General features: G+C 43.2%; 1 protein-coding gene across 6 annotated transcripts in view; it reads right to left on the bottom strand.

Annotated features, from left to right (window-relative positions):
* Positions 1–461: 461 nt before the first annotated feature.
* Positions 462–20,440, bottom strand: part of LOC115157131 (phosphatase and actin regulator 1) — an 86,978-nt gene continuing 66,999 nt past the window's right edge. For 3 of the 6 annotated variants that reach the window (XM_029705112.1, XM_029705109.1, XM_029705114.1), the window contains 9 exons: positions 19,866–20,072; positions 18,133–18,541; positions 15,327–15,520; positions 15,099–15,255; positions 11,686–11,750; positions 10,239–10,300; positions 7,715–7,855; positions 4,580–4,656; positions 462–3,415 (listed from right to left, as the gene is read on the bottom strand). In XM_029705112.1, the coding sequence (XP_029560972.1) occupies positions 3,400–3,415; positions 4,580–4,656; positions 7,715–7,855; positions 10,239–10,300; positions 11,686–11,750; positions 15,099–15,255; positions 15,327–15,520; positions 18,133–18,541; positions 19,866–20,072 (1,328 nt within the window). In that variant the 3' untranslated portion in view covers positions 462–3,399. The remainder of the gene's footprint in view (positions 3,416–4,579; positions 4,657–7,714; positions 7,856–10,238; positions 10,301–11,685; positions 11,751–15,098; positions 15,256–15,326; positions 15,521–18,132; positions 18,542–19,865; positions 20,073–20,440) is intronic. The other 3 variants (XM_029705115.1, XM_029705111.1, XM_029705110.1) reach the window with 2 other exon arrangements.

Genomic DNA, 20,440 nt, shown 5'->3' with positions numbered 1-20,440 from the left:
CATATCCCCATAGCATGGGGAAATAACGTTCGAGGCTACTCGACCAGTAACGACGAGGGTGAAATAACTTCAGTGGAGCACCATCTCATCAGGACGCCATTTCACAAGGCCACGCCGACTGGCCGACTTTCTGTCCTCAGTGATATTCTATTGTCCTCTTCCACCACCTAGTGGTGTTCCAGCTCGAAGTAGTGACAATCCTGGTCCTGGGGACACACAGTTAAAACTAGGCTAATAAAACATAAAACAGTTGCACTTACTTGATTTAAGCACTTGGCTCCTATAACGAGCATAGGCCGTTGAAAAAATGTCTTTCATCCTTCTCTGATCGGGGCAAGTTCTTATCAATCACACCAGTCATTTCTGCTTGGATGTCTCTCGTCCAACAGTTTGAATCCTGGAATTGGGTACAAATGGAGTTTGACTGAATCACTGAAATCATTGACACCAGTGAAGCATGATTGCTGGAAAAATCCTTTTAATAAGATTTCTTGGACATAAAATCAGTCTACCCGTTACATGCATTGTCTACCTGTGCAAAGTGAAGATCTGACATAGGGTAGGCCATTGGAGAATCCTGTACATAGGTTTTACTATACAATACTACTTAGATTATTCTGTATAATGAAAAGTGCTTTACAAATGTAATAAATGGTCAAAATTGACTTTTTAGTTGGATGAAAATATTTTGATGTGCTTAGAACAGTTATTGGATCTATGAAACCCCAAAACACCAACAAGTGGTACATCCAGACTATTTGGGATGAAACAGTGAGCTTCCCTGAACTCATAAAGCAAAGGAATAACCCATAGAATTACATGGTGATTCATTGGAGCTCTGTGGGATAACCTCTTTATGATAGACCGATGAGGTTGTGGTGGTCAACATAAAGATCCAAAAGCAGAACTGACACACACACAAACAAACGCCAAAGTAGTAAGGCAGTATTTTACTCTAAATCACATTAGCTACAATTCCTGGGCAGCCATAAAGACCCAATAGCTGATGTCAATATTGCCATGGTTTGAGAAAACATGTCTTATAAATGATAGTGAACAGAATGCAAAATACATCATGATGTTTAATAGAGAGACAGACAAGGCGGTCATTCACATTGTAAATGGAAAGGAATCCCTATTTCCAAAATAAATAAAATCACTTTCAAATTAAATTCTCAACAATTACATGTAACAAATGTGTATGACTGAATTCATATTCCTCAATTCCAACATGACACCATCCTCATACTATGCTCTGTGGTTAAGTGGTCTGTCAAAAGACAGAGAGGAGCCCCCTCAATATGTTGATCAAAGCGTTAAGACTATACAATGCCCAAAACGGTTTGAGGCAAACATGACGTGGTTGGCATGATGCTGGAATCAACAAGGATGCTGATTAGAGCAGAAAACCTGACCCCATCGTCTCTTGAAGAATCTACTGATTTAAGATGTTCCAATGAAATTAGGAAAAACAAACAGGGACATTGGGAAAGAGAATAACCTGTGTAATAAATGAAGCAATAAGTAATATGTGGAGAATAAACTAACATTTTATAATATAATAACCCATTTTTACCTGATAACCAAACATATGTGCAATACCTTCGATGTTCCAAAATGTTTTCGTAAATTTCATTGGGCCTCAACTACAAAGACGTTAAAAATGACAGAGTATGTCTTTTTGTTGGTGCATTTTCCTATGCAAATACATTAATACCTTAGGTGGCCAATCAAGCCCTTCACCATATCTAATCTACGTCTTATGACAAGCAAACACTTTCATATTGCAACTAAGAGTAATGCGTACCATTTTAAAACAACTCAGTGGCCAATAGGATTTCAATCCTGATATTCCCATTGGGGCCTTTCCTAAAATGGCAAAAACAAAAAAAATGTAAATGGAGAGGACCATTTACAAGCAAACTAAAACAGTTTTCATACAGTTTGCCAAGCGGCAGAAAGAATATTGCTTGTTCTTAAATATACAGAAAAGACTGAAAAATACATAAACAGAGTGCAGTGCACTCACGTCAGCAGAGCTCATTTAACATAAGACTGCAAAATGAGAAAAGCTTAATTGTCAACAATAAAAAGCATAAAGTATCCCTGGATGGCAAGACACATGTACATCCTAAATGGAACCATATTCCCTATTTAGTGCAGTACTTTTGACCAGTGCCCATATGTGTCTCTGGTCAAAAGTAGTGTACTATATAGAACACAGGATGCGATTTGGGAAACAATAGCTATTCTCTGAAGGAGTCTATATTCAAACATCAGAGACCTGTGACATCCCCTAAAGCCACATACCCCACAGTTTAAAATCAAAGTGCCACTTTTAAAAATAAAAATGATATAAAAAGCTGTTCAACCTTAACACATACAGTCAGTGCATTATCTGCCAGCTACATTTTTCATTAAGGTTACCCTTTCATCCTTACAGGATCCCGACATGAAAGGGACAGTATTGAAGTGTGATTCTATTTAAAATGTTACTTCATACCTCTGTATAAACACAATGTATATTTGGAGAGTGTAAACAAAACATTGTCTGCACTCTCAAATTCACAGTTAGCAATAGATAAACATTGTCGGTACAGTGGGAACTGAACTGACCACCATGGGGAGAAGTAGAGGTGGGATTGCATGGTCATGACAGGGTGAACCCCAGAGGGCGCTATGACCTAAGGAGAGAGCACAGCGGGAAAGTATTGCACATAATTCTGAAATGTTTTATGGACCAGACCCCTCACTTCTTTTTCTCTTTAACCATTCAAACACTGTAGATGAATCCACAAACAGCACTAGGTTCACCTTAACAGACCAAGGATAACATTCTCCAAGTGGTTGAAGTCCATCTCTCGCAACGTCCATGGGTAGAGGGAGTAAAAATGTCCTTTCTGATTGAGTGAGGATGTGGAGGCTCCTTCCACGAATAGTGACAAGCCAATGATGAGACAGTGACAAGGGCGGGGCATAGGTACCTGGTAACCATGACAGCCAGTCAATGGAGTAGAGACGGCAGGTGTCCAATCCCAACCAGCCCATCCCACTATCATCATCATCATCATCATCATCATCATCATCATCATCATCATCATCCCCAAAGCACTGAGCGCCTTCCTGAGAGCTCAGCACTAAGGTGTGGGACAAACTCGTCAGTCAGTTACATTGAGAAAATTGTGGGAGTTGGGGGGGGCTACTAAAGGTGTCCAACTACTGTTTGTCTCTGAGGGGAAGGTACCAACCGACTGAGCAGCAGGGTATTGAAAAGGCATTTCAAATCAGAAGAAGACATGGCCTTATTGTAAAAATGGGCACCATTTACTGTCCAGCACTTATGGTTCTCAGTGAAGGAAAACAGCCAGTCTGTCTGGCGTTCCTATAGACAGTGATGGTCTAGGGCCTGTGAAACCTGAGGGAGGAAAGAGCAGAAAAATTCTGTCATTTGTACGAATTCTAAAGGTCACATATTGCAATTCCCTTATTATAGGGTACTGGAAAAGGTATGACATACATACATACATACATACATGCATACAGTGCCTCAAGTCTAAACACAATACATCCTAATGACAAAGGAAAAAACAGGTTTACACAATTTTTCTGCAATTAAAAATTTAATTAAACTGAAATATCACATTTACATAAGTATTCAGAGCCCTTACTCAGAAATTTGTTGAGGCACCTTTGGCAGCGATTACAGCATTGGGTATTAATTATAATGCTACAAGCTTGGCACACCTGTATTTGGGGAGTTTCTCCCATTCTACTCTGCAGATCCTCTCAAGCCCTGTCAGGGTGGATGGGGAGTGTCGCTGCACAGTTATTTTCAGGTCTCTCCAGAGATGTTCGATCGGGTTCAAGTCCGGGCTCTGGATGGTCCGCTCAAAGACATGGAGACTTGTCCCAAAGCCACTCCTGCGTTGTCTTGGCTGTCTGCTTAGGGTCGTTGTCCTGTTGGAAGGTGAACCTTCACCCCCAGTCTGAGGCCCTGAGCACTCTGGAGCAGAGTTTCATCAAGGCGCTCTCTGTACTTTGCTCTGTTCATCTTTCCCTTGATCCTGACTAGTCTCCCAGTCCTTGCTGCTGAAAAACATCCCCCACAGCATGATGCTGCCACCACCATGCTTCACCATAGGGATGGTGCCAGGTTTCCTCCAGATGTGACACTTGGCATTCAGGGCAAATTCCAAATCATGTCCAATCAATTGAGTTTACCACAGGTGGATTCCAATCAAGTTGTAGAAGCATCTCAAGGATGATCAATGGAAACAGGATGCACCCAAACTCAAGGTAACTTTTTTTATTTTGAATAAATTTGCAAAAAAATAAAAAAAATCTGTTTTTGCTTTGTAATTATGGGATAATGTGTAGATTGAGGGGATTTTTTTATTTTATTATTTAAATCAATTTTAGAATAACGCTGTAACGTAACAAAAAAAAGGGGTCTGAATACTTTCCAGATGCACCGTACATAAAGTATTTAAAGAAATTGCTTTTCACCATGCCATTCGGGGGATGTGTTCATGCATACAAATACATACCATTAAAAACATGCTAATGCACATGTCTTTACCTGGTTAAATGGCGACTTGACTCATGCACTTCCATTTCATGGCTCTTGAAATCGTTGAGTTCCTTCCGTATGGCTGCCTGTGAAGGACAAACAGGTTGCAAAGGGAACAAAGGGTTAGTGCCCAGATAAATAGAAAGTCACTCAGTCTTGCTCAGACTCCTTTTCTATGCATAATTTACTCTCATCTTAAGGTCAAGAGTGAATAAACTAAATTCTCTCCATTAAAACACACTTCTTCCTTGGTCTCTATCTTTTCCCTCCCGCTGGTTTGAGGGAGCAACAAATAACCTTCAATAATCTCCACCCTGCTGCTCATTGCTCAGTCTTGTACTCAAGGTAGCACCTTGTTAAATCAGTATCGCAACATTCACAAGGGTTGTGTGCTTAGAAAAACATTCCATTTTAGCCTGTACAAAATAATGAAAAGCATCCTCTCGTACCTCCCCCTTCTTTGCACCATTTGGGATAACAGCGCCGGAAGCAACCTTTTGTGGTGGTTGTATTGTGCAACAAAGACAGTTTCTTAGAACAAAATCGTGTACAAGCACATCTGATTAGATGCAATGCATTCTTAAAATGATCCCATCCCCGAAGAGGACTTCTTCCAGGAACAAAAAGTGGTGGCTCAGTCAGGTCTTTTGGATAATCCCCCTGACATGTTCTGACACAGGCTGGTGATGTCACAGACAAGTCTAATTAGCAGGATGACACAGCTGAACATCTCATCGCCTGAACAGGATGATGCTACTGGTCTGAAAACAGGAAGACAAAAGCCCTGACCTCTGGTAGACGGCAGGAACAAATCCAATGTTATCGGAGCGTGTGCAGTTGGTGGAGGCTGAGGGTTCCTGAGGCGCCGCCTGTCTGTCCCTTCATTATTATCTTACGTAATAAGGAACGTTGTGTAACTAGCTGCCGTGCTTTTGCACCTGAACGGTCCCCAGGTGTTGACCCCGTATGCTCGGATTCCACCGCTGCAGCCAACGTCATAGGGATGACAGAGAGGAGAAAACAGAGAGCGGTTCGCTCTTCTAAGTAATACACAGTTCATTAAAAGTCAGAACCACGTTCCGACGGCCGGGAGGATCGCTCGGGGGTGTTTACTCTCGGAGCGGTAAACAAAGGGGGAGGGGGGGGGGGGAGAAATCATTTGAACTAATAAACAGCAGCCTGGAAGTGCTGTAAGGAGAGGAAATCTCCTGGCATTATACTCCTGCATTATACTTCTTTGAGCTCTGAACTGAAGGGTGGGCTGCTACCACAGCTGCCAATGTTACTGCTATAACAGCAGAGGGGAAGTACAACAATACAGACCAACAGACTTTCGACCTTTGAGTTGGGCTGGGGAAAATCTAAATGATAATAGATATGTGAGGTCAAGTCACTCATGTACTCACCAGGGCTGTCTATGTACAATAGGATAACAAGATTCTCTGCAGCATAAACCAACTTCAAAGAAGCTAATACCATACCTCAGACCGGTATACACAACCTCAAAAGGACATTTGATGCTAAATGACACCACTTGACAAAGTACTAAATAAATAGTGGGAAGAAAAAGTATGTGAACCCTTTAGAATTACCTGGATTTCTGCATAAATTGGTCATAAAATGTTCTGATCTTCATCGAAGTCAAAACAATAGACAAACAGTCTGCTTAAACGAATAACAAACAATACGTTTTCATGTCTTTATTGAACACACCGCAGGTTGGAAGAAGTATGTGAACCCTTAGATTTAATCACAGGAAATCAAACGTTTCCTGTAGTTGCGGATCAGACCTGCACAACAGTCAGGAGGAATTTTGGGCCATTCCTCTATACAAAACTGTTTAAGTTCCACAATATTCTTGGGATGTCTGGTGTGAACTACTCGAGGTCATGCCACAGCATCTCAAAATCGGGTTGAGGTCAGGACTGACGGCCACTCCAGAAGGTGGATTTTCTTCTGTTCTTGATTTACTTGTGTACTTTGGTTTGTTGCATCACCTAACTTCTGTTGAGCTTCAATTGGCAGACAGATAGCCTTACATTCTCCTGCAAAATGTCTTGATAAACTGATTTTTTCCGTCGATGATAGCAAGCTGTCCAGGCCCTAAGGCAGCCCCAAACCATTATGCTCCCTCCACTATAGTTTACAGTTGGGATGAGGTTGATGTTGGTGTGCTGTGCCTTTTTTTCTCCACACAGTGTTGTGTTCCTTCCAAACACCACAACTTTAGTTTCATTTGTCCACAGAATATTTTGCCAGTGGCACTGTGGAACATCCAGGTGCTCTTTTGCGAACTTCAGATGTGCAGCAATGTTTTTTTTTGACAGCAGTGGCTTCTTCCATGGTGTCCTCCCATGAACACCATTCTTGTTTAGTGTTTTATGTATTGTAGACTCGTAAACAGAGATGTTAGCATCTTCCAGAGATTTCTGTAAGTCTTTAGCTGACACTCTAGGATTCTTTTTAACCTCATTGAGCATTCTGCACTGTGCTCTTGCAGTCATTGTTGCAGGATGGCCACTCCTAGGGAAAGTAGCAACAGTGCTGAAATTTCACAATTTATAGACATTTTGTCTTACCGTGGACTGACTTGGAGATATTTTTGTAACCCTTTCCAGCTTTACGGTAAGGCAACAAATCTTAATCTTAGGTCTTCTGAGATCTAATTTGTTTGAGGCATGGTTCACATCAGGCAATGCTTCTTGTGAATAGCAAACGCAAACCTTTGTGAGTGTTTAGGGGGCAGAGCAGCTCTAACCAAAATCTCCAAACTCATCTCAGTGATTCAACTCCAGGTTAGTTGACTCCAATTAGCTTTTGGAAATGTCATTAGCCTAGGGGTTCACATACTTTTTCCAACCTACACTGTGAATGTATAAATGATGTATTCAATATAGAAAAATACAACAATGTGTTTTATTAGTTTAAGCACACTATGTTTGTCTATTGCTGTGACTCAGATGAAGATCAAATTGTATGTCAAATTTATGCAGAAATCCAGGTAATTCCAAAGGGTTCACATACTTTTTCTTGCTACTGTATGTCTCAAAAGTGATACATTTAGCATTTCCACAAGGATATAGAAATGATCACTAAAACGCTACATGAATCTCCTTTTACCCACTCATCCCCACCACTACTTGCCTTGTCGGCTGCCGTGAGGCGGGTCCAGGGTTTGTCTGCCCGTCGGTCGTGTTCCGGGGCGTCGGACACCTCTACGTAGTCACTGAAGCGGATCAGGATCTTCGCCTGTCTCAGCTCCTCCACCGTAGGCCTCTGGCTCAGCTGGAACAAGAGAGGAACAGAGTGTTGTGATGAGTATAGACCACAAATAATCCACGTTTGGTATCACAGAGCAAAGGACGTAACATTAACCTTAACACTGGAAAAGACAGCATTATCAATCATTACAGAGGAAGTTAAATCAGGCCTGAAAGCTAGTATGCTGAAGGTCCCTCCAACTTCTTTATGAAGCAGCTATACTGTACTCAACATGATAGACTAGTGTGTTGGGATGAGTAGACTGTACAGCGCAAAGACCACTATATCAAATCAAAGTTTGTCACGTGCGCCAAATACAACAGGTGTAGACCTTACAGTGAAATGCTTACCTTTACCCAGGAGGAGACTTAAGGCCTGAAGGCTAATCCACTGAAGGGAACCTAAACATCTATACAGCCTGGTTTCTGAAGCAGTTACACTGCAAATTATTGATCCAACTTATTCATTTGATACATGCCATTGCACCAGATATAACTAGATAGTACATTTTCATCTGTAGTCCCTGGTCAGAAAACAAACCAACATCAATACAATAAAAATTCTAAATAAAACTACTGATTTTGGTTTGACTTTAGTAAATAAATACTACAGTCCCAAGCAAAACTACATACCTGCATCTGGGAGTGATAAAGGGCTTCTTGTTTACTAAGAAATGTATGACTAGTTGTATGAGGGCATCGTTAGGGTTTGTTCACAAATGCCAAGGACATTGAGGATACTACCGTCCCCTGGCATGACCTGGGAGATGTAGTGCTGTGACTACCACTGATTTTACACCTTGCTCTCCTCTCACCCAGAGTGAGTAATTGTTATGTTGTTCATTTTGCTGTGTGAACAGTCTGTCCTGTCCAACACCTTAAAGAACAACTGTGAGCCTTGGCGGTTGGCACGCTGTTTGCCCATAGGGGTTATGCAGTCTTTTTTAAAAGCTATTTTTGCAGTCAGGATGGAATTGGAAGATATATATATATATATATAAAAAATGTAACTAAGCAAGTCAGTTAAGAACAAATTATTATTTACAATGATGGCCTACCAAAAGGCCTCCTGCAGTGACTACCAAAACACACATCACTACACCACAATACTACAAAGAGAGACCTAAGACAACAATATAGCATGTCAGCAACACCACATGACAACAGCATGGTAGCAACAGAACATGGTAGCAGCACAAAACATGGTACAAACATTATTGGGCACAGACAACAGCACAAAGGGCAAGAAGGTAGAGACAACAATACATCATGCAAAGCAACCACGGCTGTCAGTAAGATTGTCCATGATTGAGGCTTTGAATGAAGAGATGCAGATAAAACTGGAAAGAGGAGGGACCCAGGGATGTGTGCGCTTTGGGGACCTTTAACAGAATATGACTGGCAGAACAGGTGTTGTATGTTGAGGATGAGGGCTGCAGTAGGTATCTCAGACGGGGGGGGGGGGGGGGGAGCAAGAGGGTTTCATAAATAAGCATCAACCAGTGGGTCTTGCGACAGGTATACAGAGATGACCAGTTTACAGCAGAGTATAGAGTTCAGTGACGCGTCCTATAAGGAGCATTGGTGGCAAATCTGATGGCTGGCTGGTAAAGAACATCCAGTCACTCGAGAGCACCCTTACCTGCCGATCTATAAATTAAGTCTCCATAATCTAGCATGGGTAGGATGGTCATCTGAATCAGGGTTAGTTTGGCAGCTGGGGTGGAAGAGGAGCGATTACGATAGGGGAAACCAAGTCTAGATTGAACCTTGGCCTGCAGCTTTGATATGTGCTGAGAGAAGGACAGGGTACCATCTAGCCATACTCCCAAGTACTTGTATGAGGTGACTACCTCAAGTTTTAAACCCTCAGAGGTAGTAATCACACCATTCTTCTTACAAAACCATATGACCTTTGTTTTGGAGGTGTTCAGAACAAGGTTAAGGGCAGAGAAAGCTTGTTGGACACTAAGAAAGATTTGTTCTAAAGCGTTTAACACAAAATCCGGGGAGGGGCCAGCTGAGTATAAGACTATCATCAGCAAATAAATAGATAAGAGAGAGCTTCCTACTACCTGAGCTATGTTGTTGATGTAAATTGAGAAGAGTGTGGTGCATAGGATCGAGCCTTGGGGTACTCCCTTGGTGACAGGCAGTGGCTGAGACAGCAATGTTCTGACTTTATACACTGCACTCTTTGAGAGAGGTAGTTAGCAAACTAGGCCAAAGACCCCTCAGAGACACCAATATTCCTTGCCGGCCCACAAGAATGGAATGACCTAGGCCAAGGCAATACAAATAGCAGCACAACATTGTTTGGAATCAAGGGCAATGGGTGACATCATTTAGGACCTTAAAGGTTGCAGTGACACAGCTCCTACTTTTTGGAAGTCCCTCTCCTGCCTTACCTTTCGCGTTAGTCTGCGTTTTATTTCCCTCTTCTCCTCCAACTCCTCCTGTTCGTTGAGCGCTGTGGGAAACACAAGGGGTCAGAGGTTATACCATGTTTCAGGGCACACATGAGTGGGCTGCGCTGCTTAGGAAACGTTTTCGAACTACTGGAAGGAGAAAAACACCTCATTTACATAATTTAGTTGATTAAAATGCAGCACAGAAACATACTTAATATTCCACGTCACTGAATATCTCAAAGCCTTAAATGGTTTATCATCATCATCACCTGTTTGTAATGTAGAACTATTTGCATTGCAGAAACAGACAGGAAATTGTCTCTCTCTATCCCCCATTCCCACATGGCTAGTTCCTCCACATTCATTAACATGGGGTTGGTTGGCTGGTGTATGTTACATTAAAATAAAATGCTTCTAGGGAACAAATTAGAATATTCAGACCCAGTTTTGCTCAGAAGAAATACTCCCGTCTCACTGGAGATTACTCTTAGCCTTTTCCATGGACACCCTCCAAACTAATTATCAGATAAGCAACCTCCAGCTTTAGAGTGAAGAAGTTAAAATCAAAAAGGAGGAAGAGGACTGAAAACATTCTATACTTGCTAATCCAAAACACAGAGTTCTGTGTTAAATGCCTAACTATACCACTGTAGTCTTGGTTTGGAGTGCCAGTCCAAACAGAATGTTCCATTTGATAAATGGGCGGCAGGTAGCCTAGTGGTTAAGAGTGTTGGGCCAGTAGCCCGAAAGGTTGCTGGTATGAATCCCCGAGCAGACGAGGTGAAAAATCTGTCAATGTGCCCTTGAGCAAGGCACTTAAGCCTAATTGCTCCTGTAAGCCCCTCTGGATAAGAGTGTCTGCTAAAATGTAACTAAAAGGCATGCCCCATTTATTTAACCTAGGCTGTGTTGTGGGGAGACTAAAATTTCAGGAATGGCACACCCCGCTTATCCTCTCCTTACACACACACACTGCCAATCACAGAGCAACCTCTGGGAGACCAAGGCACTGCTGGTAAACCGGTCTTTGATGAAAGCAGAGGAGCCCAAGCTGCTATCGCCTGCCTGCGTCTCTCTGATACGGAGTGTGTTTGAGCTGAGAAACCAGCCTCCTTGGCCCTAGCCAGCATCCTGAGGGAACCACACTGCCTTGCCTTCCTCAGATGAAGGAGAGAGAAGAAAGGCAAGATGTATTCCACTGGCTCTAGGATAAGTAGGCCTCTGAAATAACCAGGGCAACTGTGGTTCGAGGCAGCTTGCATAAAATACTTATTAAATGTGGAATAATATGGTACATTAGGGTAAGTCAAGTCACTGGGAATAGTTGTAAAAGGGATAACATTAGAGTAGTTTAATAGTGAGGTGATTATTATCAGTAAATTGCTACTGTCTATATAAATGATGATATGTTATAATGATAGGTTCAGAAGGTAGAGGTACATACAGTACTCACGTTTCAGGATATTCCTCTGTTCCAGTTCCTCAGCACTGGGCCTCTGACTCAACTGCCTGCACAAACACAACCAAACACACGGTCAAGTCAACAGTCAAACTCAACCTTAGATGGATAGTACAAAAACCAAACATGATAAACCCCCTGAACAACAAAAGCAAACTTTGTCAACTAGCCAAATCTCCATAGACGACAACAGTACTAAACATGGGCAACTCAACCTAGATTGATAGTAGGGCTGGGAATTGCCAGGGGCTTCACGATACTTAGGTGCCGATACAATATGCATTGCAATGCACAAGATTTTATTTATTTATTTATTTATTTATTTATTTATTTATTTATTTATTTATTTATTTATTTATTTATTTATTTATATATATATATATAAATAAATAAAAATATATAGATAGTGATTTGATGTTCTAAACATATTGCTCACTATATGTCAGCTGCATAGAGACGAGAGAGCATGAGGAAACAAGTTTTGATCAGTCATGGAATAAGTGCTAAAAACATGTTGGCTCACTATTTAAAATACAAGAGTTTTGGCATAGGTACAGCCGACAAGTGCTAGTTAACGCTACCTAGCAAAAAATAAATACCTTTTTTTACAAATGTATTCTTTGAGTTTACAGAAACGCACGCAAACATGGATATTTCTCAGTCACTTTAAACTTAGCAGCTCACTTTCAGTTTCTGTGCGCGTCGTCTCAGGACAAAGTCCATACCCAAATCACATGACAATCTGTTTCTCTTCCTACTCATCTAGCCTGCGGTCACTTCTCTTTTAGAGGACTCCATCTAGCCAGTGTTATCTAAGTGACAGTTTGAGTGACAGCTTGAGTGCCAGCCAGCACCAGGGTGATAGCTTTGGCTGAGTTGGCACGTCAAGACGGATGGCATCTCAGTCACTACAGAAATCTACATCTATTCTTTGACAGACATGAATAGAAACTGACTGGATTAAAGGCAGTGAGCCGCAATATTCTGTGTGCAGGGCTCATTCCTTTATCTCAGTTATTTTATTTAGACCAGTATTGTCAAGGTCAGGATGTGCACATCACCCTCATTTATTTCCAGACATAACACCAGTTACGAAATCTGGTTTACTCACACAAAAGTATATACTGTAACAATAGCATACAGCACCACACTATACAGTTCAGTCAACCATGCCAATCTCTCTATCCCCCTTCTAGTTACTTTGTTTAGGGAAGTCACATTAAGATTTAAAAAAAATTCTAGTTGATCCAGTGACTTCTGCACCACGGAGGGGTGGAGCAAGAGATATGGAGAAAGAGAAAAAAAATAGGGGAGTGAGAATGTATGACTGTTTGCAAGCAGTTAAAAGATGAAGAGTCGACAATTTTAAAAGATTCCATTCCTTATTTATGCCGAGAGAGCGAGAGCGAGAAATCTTGTATCAAATTTCTTTGACATCAAGCGCCTGACATGACTGGCTGAATACAGTATGACATTCTAACAAGGTTGGTGAAAATGCTTTTCATTTGAGATTTTGGGAATAAGCTCTGAACACAGCAGTAGATATTCAGACTGAGGTTTCTGCCGGAGCCTACATGACGGGCGTTACTCAAGTTACAGAGGGACTGATTGGTTCGCCTTGTGTTGCCTCATCTCAGTGTCTCGCTTGGCTGCACGCGTCCTGGAGAAACAAGATAGTGAGTCTGCCGGACGTCTCCGCTTCTGCTCTCAACGTCAGCTCAGCGTTCTGCACAGACACACGCCGGCGCCGACCTCAACCCAACCTCAGACAGTCTGACTGACCTCCGCGCTTGTCCCAAATCATAAATTCATCATTATACAAGAGGCCATTGCCATAATCATAAGGAATTACACAATAAATTATGAAATTACCAATATGAAAATCTATTATACCATCTATTAAGTCTCCATCACAATAAGGAGAGAGGAGGAGATGGCTAAAGTCACAATGACCTCCTTCAGGATTAGAATCATCCATTTGTATTGGCATGCCACAAAGAGATTTGCTACAGAGAAGCACAATGCATATGGCAAATAGCATGACATTGGGAGTCATGACGCTGATAGTGTGTCCCAAGTGGCACCCTATTCCTTATATAGTGCACTGCTTTTGACCAGGGCCCCAAAAGTAGTGCAAAACATAAGGAATAGGGTGCCATTTAAGATGCATACAATGGCACTGCGTAAAGTATAGCGAGACAGGGAGCGTTTTGGGAACAACATAATGCCTTCTGGGAACAACACACCATGTGCCAATCACAGCATGGAATAGTGGCAGAGTACGCCCTATTCTCTTTCACATTAAACCATGATGGTCCCTCTCTTTAACACCCAGTCATCTTCTTCCCTCTTCTACTCCCTCTGTTCCATCCTGTCCACCTCTTCATTCACTACCATCTCATTGTTTCCCTACTGGCCAGGCCTGTTCCATCACTGAACAGGATGCTGTTTGGACAGTAGATTCAAATCAAACCATAGATTAATTGACAAAGACTGCATGGCTAGGTCATGTTCACCTTGGATTAAGAAAAACCCATCTGTATATTGCCATATTCAACTTGAATGTGAAACAATGAAAAGTGTTACTGCTGTGTTTATATGAATGTGTAATCACTTCATATGGGCTTCTAAGGTGTCTGTTCCCTTACCACTGAATGTGTGCTGGTGCTGTATGTGTGAGAGCTGTTGGTGTGTGTGTGAGAGAGAGCCGTCAGTATAGCGGGTGTGTGGAGGTGTGGTGCGGTAATGCCTTGGCACATATCACCGTGGTGATTCAGTGAGCGAGGGAGGACGGCAGGCAGTGGGAAGAAAAGAGGGAGGGAGAGAATGTAGAGCGAGACGGAGAGCTGATGCATTGCTGAAATTAGGTCAGCTCAGTTCTCAGCGCCCCTCTTAACGAGGTGGAGGGTTAATCTTTAAACGGATGGAAAGAAAATACAACTAAACTGATGGAAAAGTGTTTTGATAAAAAGGAGGCTTCCATTGCGCTTTTAAAAAGCCAGATTAGTCATAGCTAGTTATGTTAGTGGGGATATCAGACCATTTTCCCAAAGTAGGCCACAGTGCAATATTTGGCTGTTGACAACCGTTTCCTGAAAGCTCCGTTATAGAGGAGAAATGGACACGCCTTTCAAAACGCATCAGAGAGCTGTTGGCATTGCAGAAGAGGCATGCTTGGTCTAGTGCTACATTAAGGATGTTGAAGATATTTAACATATCAAATGGACAGGTCGCTCCATTTATGAAAATGCAATGGAGTCTGTTCTAGTCACTATCCATCTGTGACTAGAACAGATGAAAACTGAAAAGCTCAACTGAAAAGATCCTGGTCCACCTTTCAATCCTCCTTGGGCAGGTTTTGTGTGTGCGCGTGTGTGTGCGTGCGCTCCCTCTCTCACCGTGTGAGCTTGGTGCCTATCTGCTGCCTGGACTCCAGCCTCTCCTCATCAGTCTGCATGGGCAGGATGTTCTTCTCCTCCAGCTCGCTCTTAGATGGACGGTTACTCAGCTTGACAGCCAGAGAATCCTTCCTCAACACTTTCAGACCCAGTGTACCTAGACACAGACACCAGGAGTTAAAACACAACATGAACCTAACGTGTGTGTGTCCACCATGGTGATCTTACTTGTAAAGAGCGAGTCATCATCCTCGTCATCATCTTCATCATCATCATCCTCATCATCCTCGTTTTTGTACATGCTGGGCAGGTCCTCATAGTCAGACTCGTTGGGCATGTTCTCTTTGTCGTCCTCGTCGATGACCTCAGAGGGCACCTGGCTTCTGTCCAGAAGACTACACTGACCAGAATGCATTGCATTGCTGCAGGGAGAAGAGGCCAGGAGGTAAGTGTTAATGTTAGTGGTAATGATGGATAGAAGAGATTAATATGAAGATTCAATCTACCACTTTTCCTTTCCCAGTGTGAATCTAATGGTTGCTATAGAAATGCAACAATGTGCTGTAGAGAGCCACTATGACCATGACTCTACAAGTGGTGACTCATTCCATATCTCCTGTGTAGTCATCTGAGAAAATGGCAGTCTGGCTGGAATTGCCTTGACGCACTCGATGTGCGAGGTCGAGGCTGTGCCATTTCTGGATCATGGTTATTAGCCCCAAATTGTCCACCTTGACTTGCAGCCATTGAGCTAGTGAGACACACAAACATATCTGGTTATCCGAGCAATAGGTTCCTAGCAGGGAGGTCAGTCTGACTGCCACATTAGCCTACATACCATTAGAAAAGATTGGTGACCACTGATCGGAGTCAAAATCATTTTCAGCGTCAAAAAGCAAGCAGAGATCTAGCGCTCAGAATTGTTTAAAAGCACGACTTGAAAAAAAATGGAAGCCTATGCAACATAACCTTATAAAAATAGTCGGAATGAGGATTGTGCAGTCGGCCTAATACATTAATCACAGCATATTGGCTATGCTTGGTCTGCCAGTATTGTTATTCTCAGACATGACCATTATATTATGTATCAAAACTCAAGCTTTGATAACAAAATAGATAAGTTGTATCACTTGAGAGGCACAGCTGAGCAAAAATTGAAATAAATGATTTGTTATTTTACTGAACTGATGGTAGCCCTCTGATGGTCAGTCTCAGCGGAGGGAGAGTGCAGCAGAGGGCCCTTGCTCTCTCCTTTCCTCCGGTGAGACTGACCAGAGAGGGGACAGTTGTCCACCTGATGGCGAAACGCAAGTCACACCACATTATTTCTACCTCATGCACAAATTCATGTTGTTCCTATGACCAGAGAAAGTGAAATATTCCTCAATATTATAATTGACATGAGCTACTAATAATAAAATGCAGGCCTAATGATAACTAATTCATTCCAGATGCAGTGCTGGTTGTAGCGCGAGTGGAATTAGGGAGAAGCACATGTTTTGTAGAAGCCTTGAATAAAAAAAAAATACTTTTGACAGTGCTGTATAAAAATGTAAACATGAACTCACTCAAAAACAGCAGCTCTTTGTTGTATTCTTTGACAGTCTCTCTCTGGTCAAGGTTTTAAAAGTTATGAAATCTCACGTAGGCTAGTGTTAAAGTTTTCTGTGGGGTTGTGGAAGCTGTAGGCACAGTGATTTGAGCTATCCGATTGGCCAGCACAGTAGGCACACTTGATTTAGCTCTCCTGGTCCGCCGGGTAGGCAGTGTTCGTCCCTTCAGATAAATGAAATGGATCAAAATGGGAACACCTTGCCTACCCGGCATGCTGGGCTTCTGAATCAAGTGCACCTGCTGCCAACAGTGCAAAAAAATAGGAATGCAAGGCTTTATCGTTGGCTTTTCTACAGAAATGTTTGGTGATTGACTAGGAATGTCTTGAAAAGCACGGTTGATGACCACTGCATTAGATAGTTGCCCATATCCTTCACATCACAGACCATTCAGGTTCAAAGAAACAAAGTTGTCAACCAACTGGGTTGATGAGGGGCTGGTTCCATACTGTAGTCAGTTGTAGAGCGGGGTTTAAATCTACATATCAGACAGCCCACACTGCTATCACGCTATGACTAATCACAAGCCCCTGCTGTGAGAGCCCACTAGGGACCATTCAGCTCACCATGAGACACACAAAGCAATCAGAGGACCTGGGAGTGACTGTGTGTGCATTAATAAGAGGATCCCCTGCTGTGAGATGGTATCATACTCATGCATACAGAGTCAACCTGAATGAATAAGAGGTCTGATATTTGGTTGCAGAAATAAGAGATCCTAGCTGTTCTACACATGGTATTCCAGTCTATACAAATGATACGATAATACTGGCTGTTCCAACTCAATTCAGTTGAAAGATAAGGGAAACCAGCTGATCAATTCATTCTGGTCTACTTTTTTTGTCTCAATTTTGAGACATTTGCGACCAAGTGTTACATAAAATACAGAGAAATTACATCCAATTCCCCAATACATTTCTCCGTATTCATTTGGCCAGTGTCTGCTAGGGGGATGGTAGAGGATAGGACAGGCTGTGGCATCAGTTGTGCCAGGCTTGCCTCTGGAGGCGGCCTGTGTGCCATGGTGCCACATACACACACACAGTCTGCTATCAAAGTGGGCCACTCTGCCGCAGTGGAACGGGGCGAGCTGGGTCAGACCTCTACATCAAAGCCACATGGTGGCAGCCTGACCCCAATATCACCAGGCAGGGGTGATCTGACCTACAAACCAGCTGGACCCGTTAACCTGAACAGATGTATGTATTGAAGACGTACTAAGTCTTCACATTTGATTAGTTTACCTAAGGTGAGTGTTGGAGACAGAAATATATGATATAGAATGGATGTTACACATCACTCCCATCATAAGGTTGTACCATCTAAATTCTTAATTTGTACCTGCAACGTCCTGGACAAAAGCTATACAACCATAGAGATACATAATGGTTTTATTTAATAATGTGTATACAACAACTCACTTCTCCAGCCTCTGCAGGTTGAAGGCCAGCGTCTTGTTGAGCTCCTCGATGATGCGGCTGGGGGCATGGCCTTGCATGGAGCCATACTGCAGATGGATCTGGTGGCCTTGGTTGTGTGCGTGTCCGTGATTATGGTGCTTCCCACCACCCTGGAGCCCCTGGTGGAGGTTGGCTAGGGATGTGAGATGCGAGGGCAGCAGAGGGCCATGGTGGGGGGGATGACCTTGGAGGTGGCCCTGGGGAGGGGGGAATTTCAGCTGGGAGAAGGTGCTGAGGGGAGAGGGTGAGGAGCAAGAGTTGTCCATTCCCCCTTGAGGCACACAGATCATCACTTTCTTGGGAGGTAGAGGAGGAGATAGCTTGCCCCCCTGGCCTGGCATACAAGACAGCTTCATCTGCTGGCAAGAGTCTGGACAGAGAGACAGATGAGTAGAGAAAGAGACAGAAACAGGTAAACGTCAATGTAACTTTTTTCTGAATAGCAGTAGCAGGGAGTGGAGTGCTTTGACATGTTCATTCTTCCACCATGTCTTTTTTAAATTTGTTTTATTTGACCCCCTTTTTTCTCTACAATTTCATGGTATCCAATTGGTAGTAGTTACATTCTTCTCTCGTCGCTGCAACTCCCGTACAGACGACTCGGGAGAGGCGAAGTTCGAGAGCCATGCGTCCTCCGAAACACAACCCAACTAAGCCAAGCCGCACTGCTTCTTGACACAATGCACATCCAACCCAGAAGCCAGCCGCACCAATGTGTCGGAGGAAACCAGAGACCTGATCAGCGTGCACTGCGCCCGGCCCGCCACAGGAGTCACTAGTGCACGACGAGACAAGGATATCCCTGCCGGCCAAACCCTCCCGGCCAAACCCTCCCTAACCCGGACGACACTGGGCCAAATTGTGCACCGCCCCATGGGCCTCCCGGTTGCGGCCGGCTGCGACAGAGCCTGGGCTCGAACCCAGAGTCGAACCCACTGCGCCACCCGGGAGGCCCCTTCTACCATGTCTTAACTGGTAAGTGCTGAGTATAAGTAGGACTACAGATTAGTGTGTCCTGACCAGGGAAAACGCAGGGCTCTAAGCACAATCACCAAGCCATATTGTAAGAGACAGGCAACAGTTTGATAGAGCATATCAACATGACAGTGTACAGTAGAATATCCAGGTTTGATTGAGCAGGGAGAATTCGGCTAGGCTATTGCCACTTCTAGCACAGACAACAGCTGACCTGGCTACACTGGGACTTAATGGCACTAATCTCTCCATCCGCACAGACACAGTGTGTGCGTGCATGTGTCTACTGACAATAGGTTTATGATCATTCAACCACATAACTGTCTGAACAAACTTTCACTGTGTGTGTGTGTGTGTGTGTGTGTGTGTGTGTGGGGTGTGTCTCAGAGCTCTGTACTGTAAGCCATTTGCCAGTTCAGTCAATTGTCTATCTTGGTATTCAGTGCCAAACATGATTACATTGTATATAAAAATGCTTGTCCCAATGTCCCAGATGTTGACAGGTCTGGGCCTTAGGTGTACACCTGTGTTTGTCCTTCCTCACTCTCAGGGGAGACAACTACAGGAAGAGCCTGACTGACACCATCCAATCCACTTTCCCTTTGTTGAATGAGATCAGCAAATCTCGTTGTGGGGTTCACACGTCTTTTGCACATTAACAGTGCCTTTGTATTAGTCTAACAAGGGGCATCAGTGACAGGGTCGCTGTGTGTGCTTACCTGTGCTGTGGTTGGGGATCCTGTTGAAAGGTTTGGGGGGCAGCGCAGGGGGCTGTTTGTGGTACATGGGGGTCTTGGTGACGTTGTCCTGAACGTTGCTGGGGAAACCAACAGATTTCTTGGAAGGCAGGACCATGGACGACTTCATACTAGAGGGCTCCCGAGTGCAGACTCCACCCTCCATTGAGGATCGGAACTCCACTGTTGCTGGAGAAAGACAAACCAATTATAAACATAATGTACAGACAACTGGAAATGAATGGTCTACGAAGGTGAAGAGAACTAATGTGCTGCATCATGTAAGTGAACATGAATGATATGATAGTGACACACGGAGTGCACTAAACATTAGGTGCGCCTTCCTAATATTGAGTTGCACCTATCCTTTGCCGTCAGAACAACCTCAATTTGTTGGGGCATGGACTCTACAAGGCGTCGAAAGTGTTCCACAGGGATGCTGACCCATGTCGACTAAAGCTTCCCACAGACTCTGAACAGCATGGCGCCGACAGAGATGGTCGTTCTTAGGAAACTATGCAGTATTTCGTTTTTTTATTGTATAATTTCTTACATTG

The sequence above is a fragment of the Salmo trutta genome, chromosome 21, assembly GCF_901001165.1.
Source record: "Salmo trutta chromosome 21, fSalTru1.1, whole genome shotgun sequence".
Lineage (NCBI taxonomy): Eukaryota > Metazoa > Chordata > Actinopteri > Salmoniformes > Salmonidae > Salmo > Salmo trutta.
This window is presented reverse-complemented; position numbering and strand designations above follow the sequence as displayed.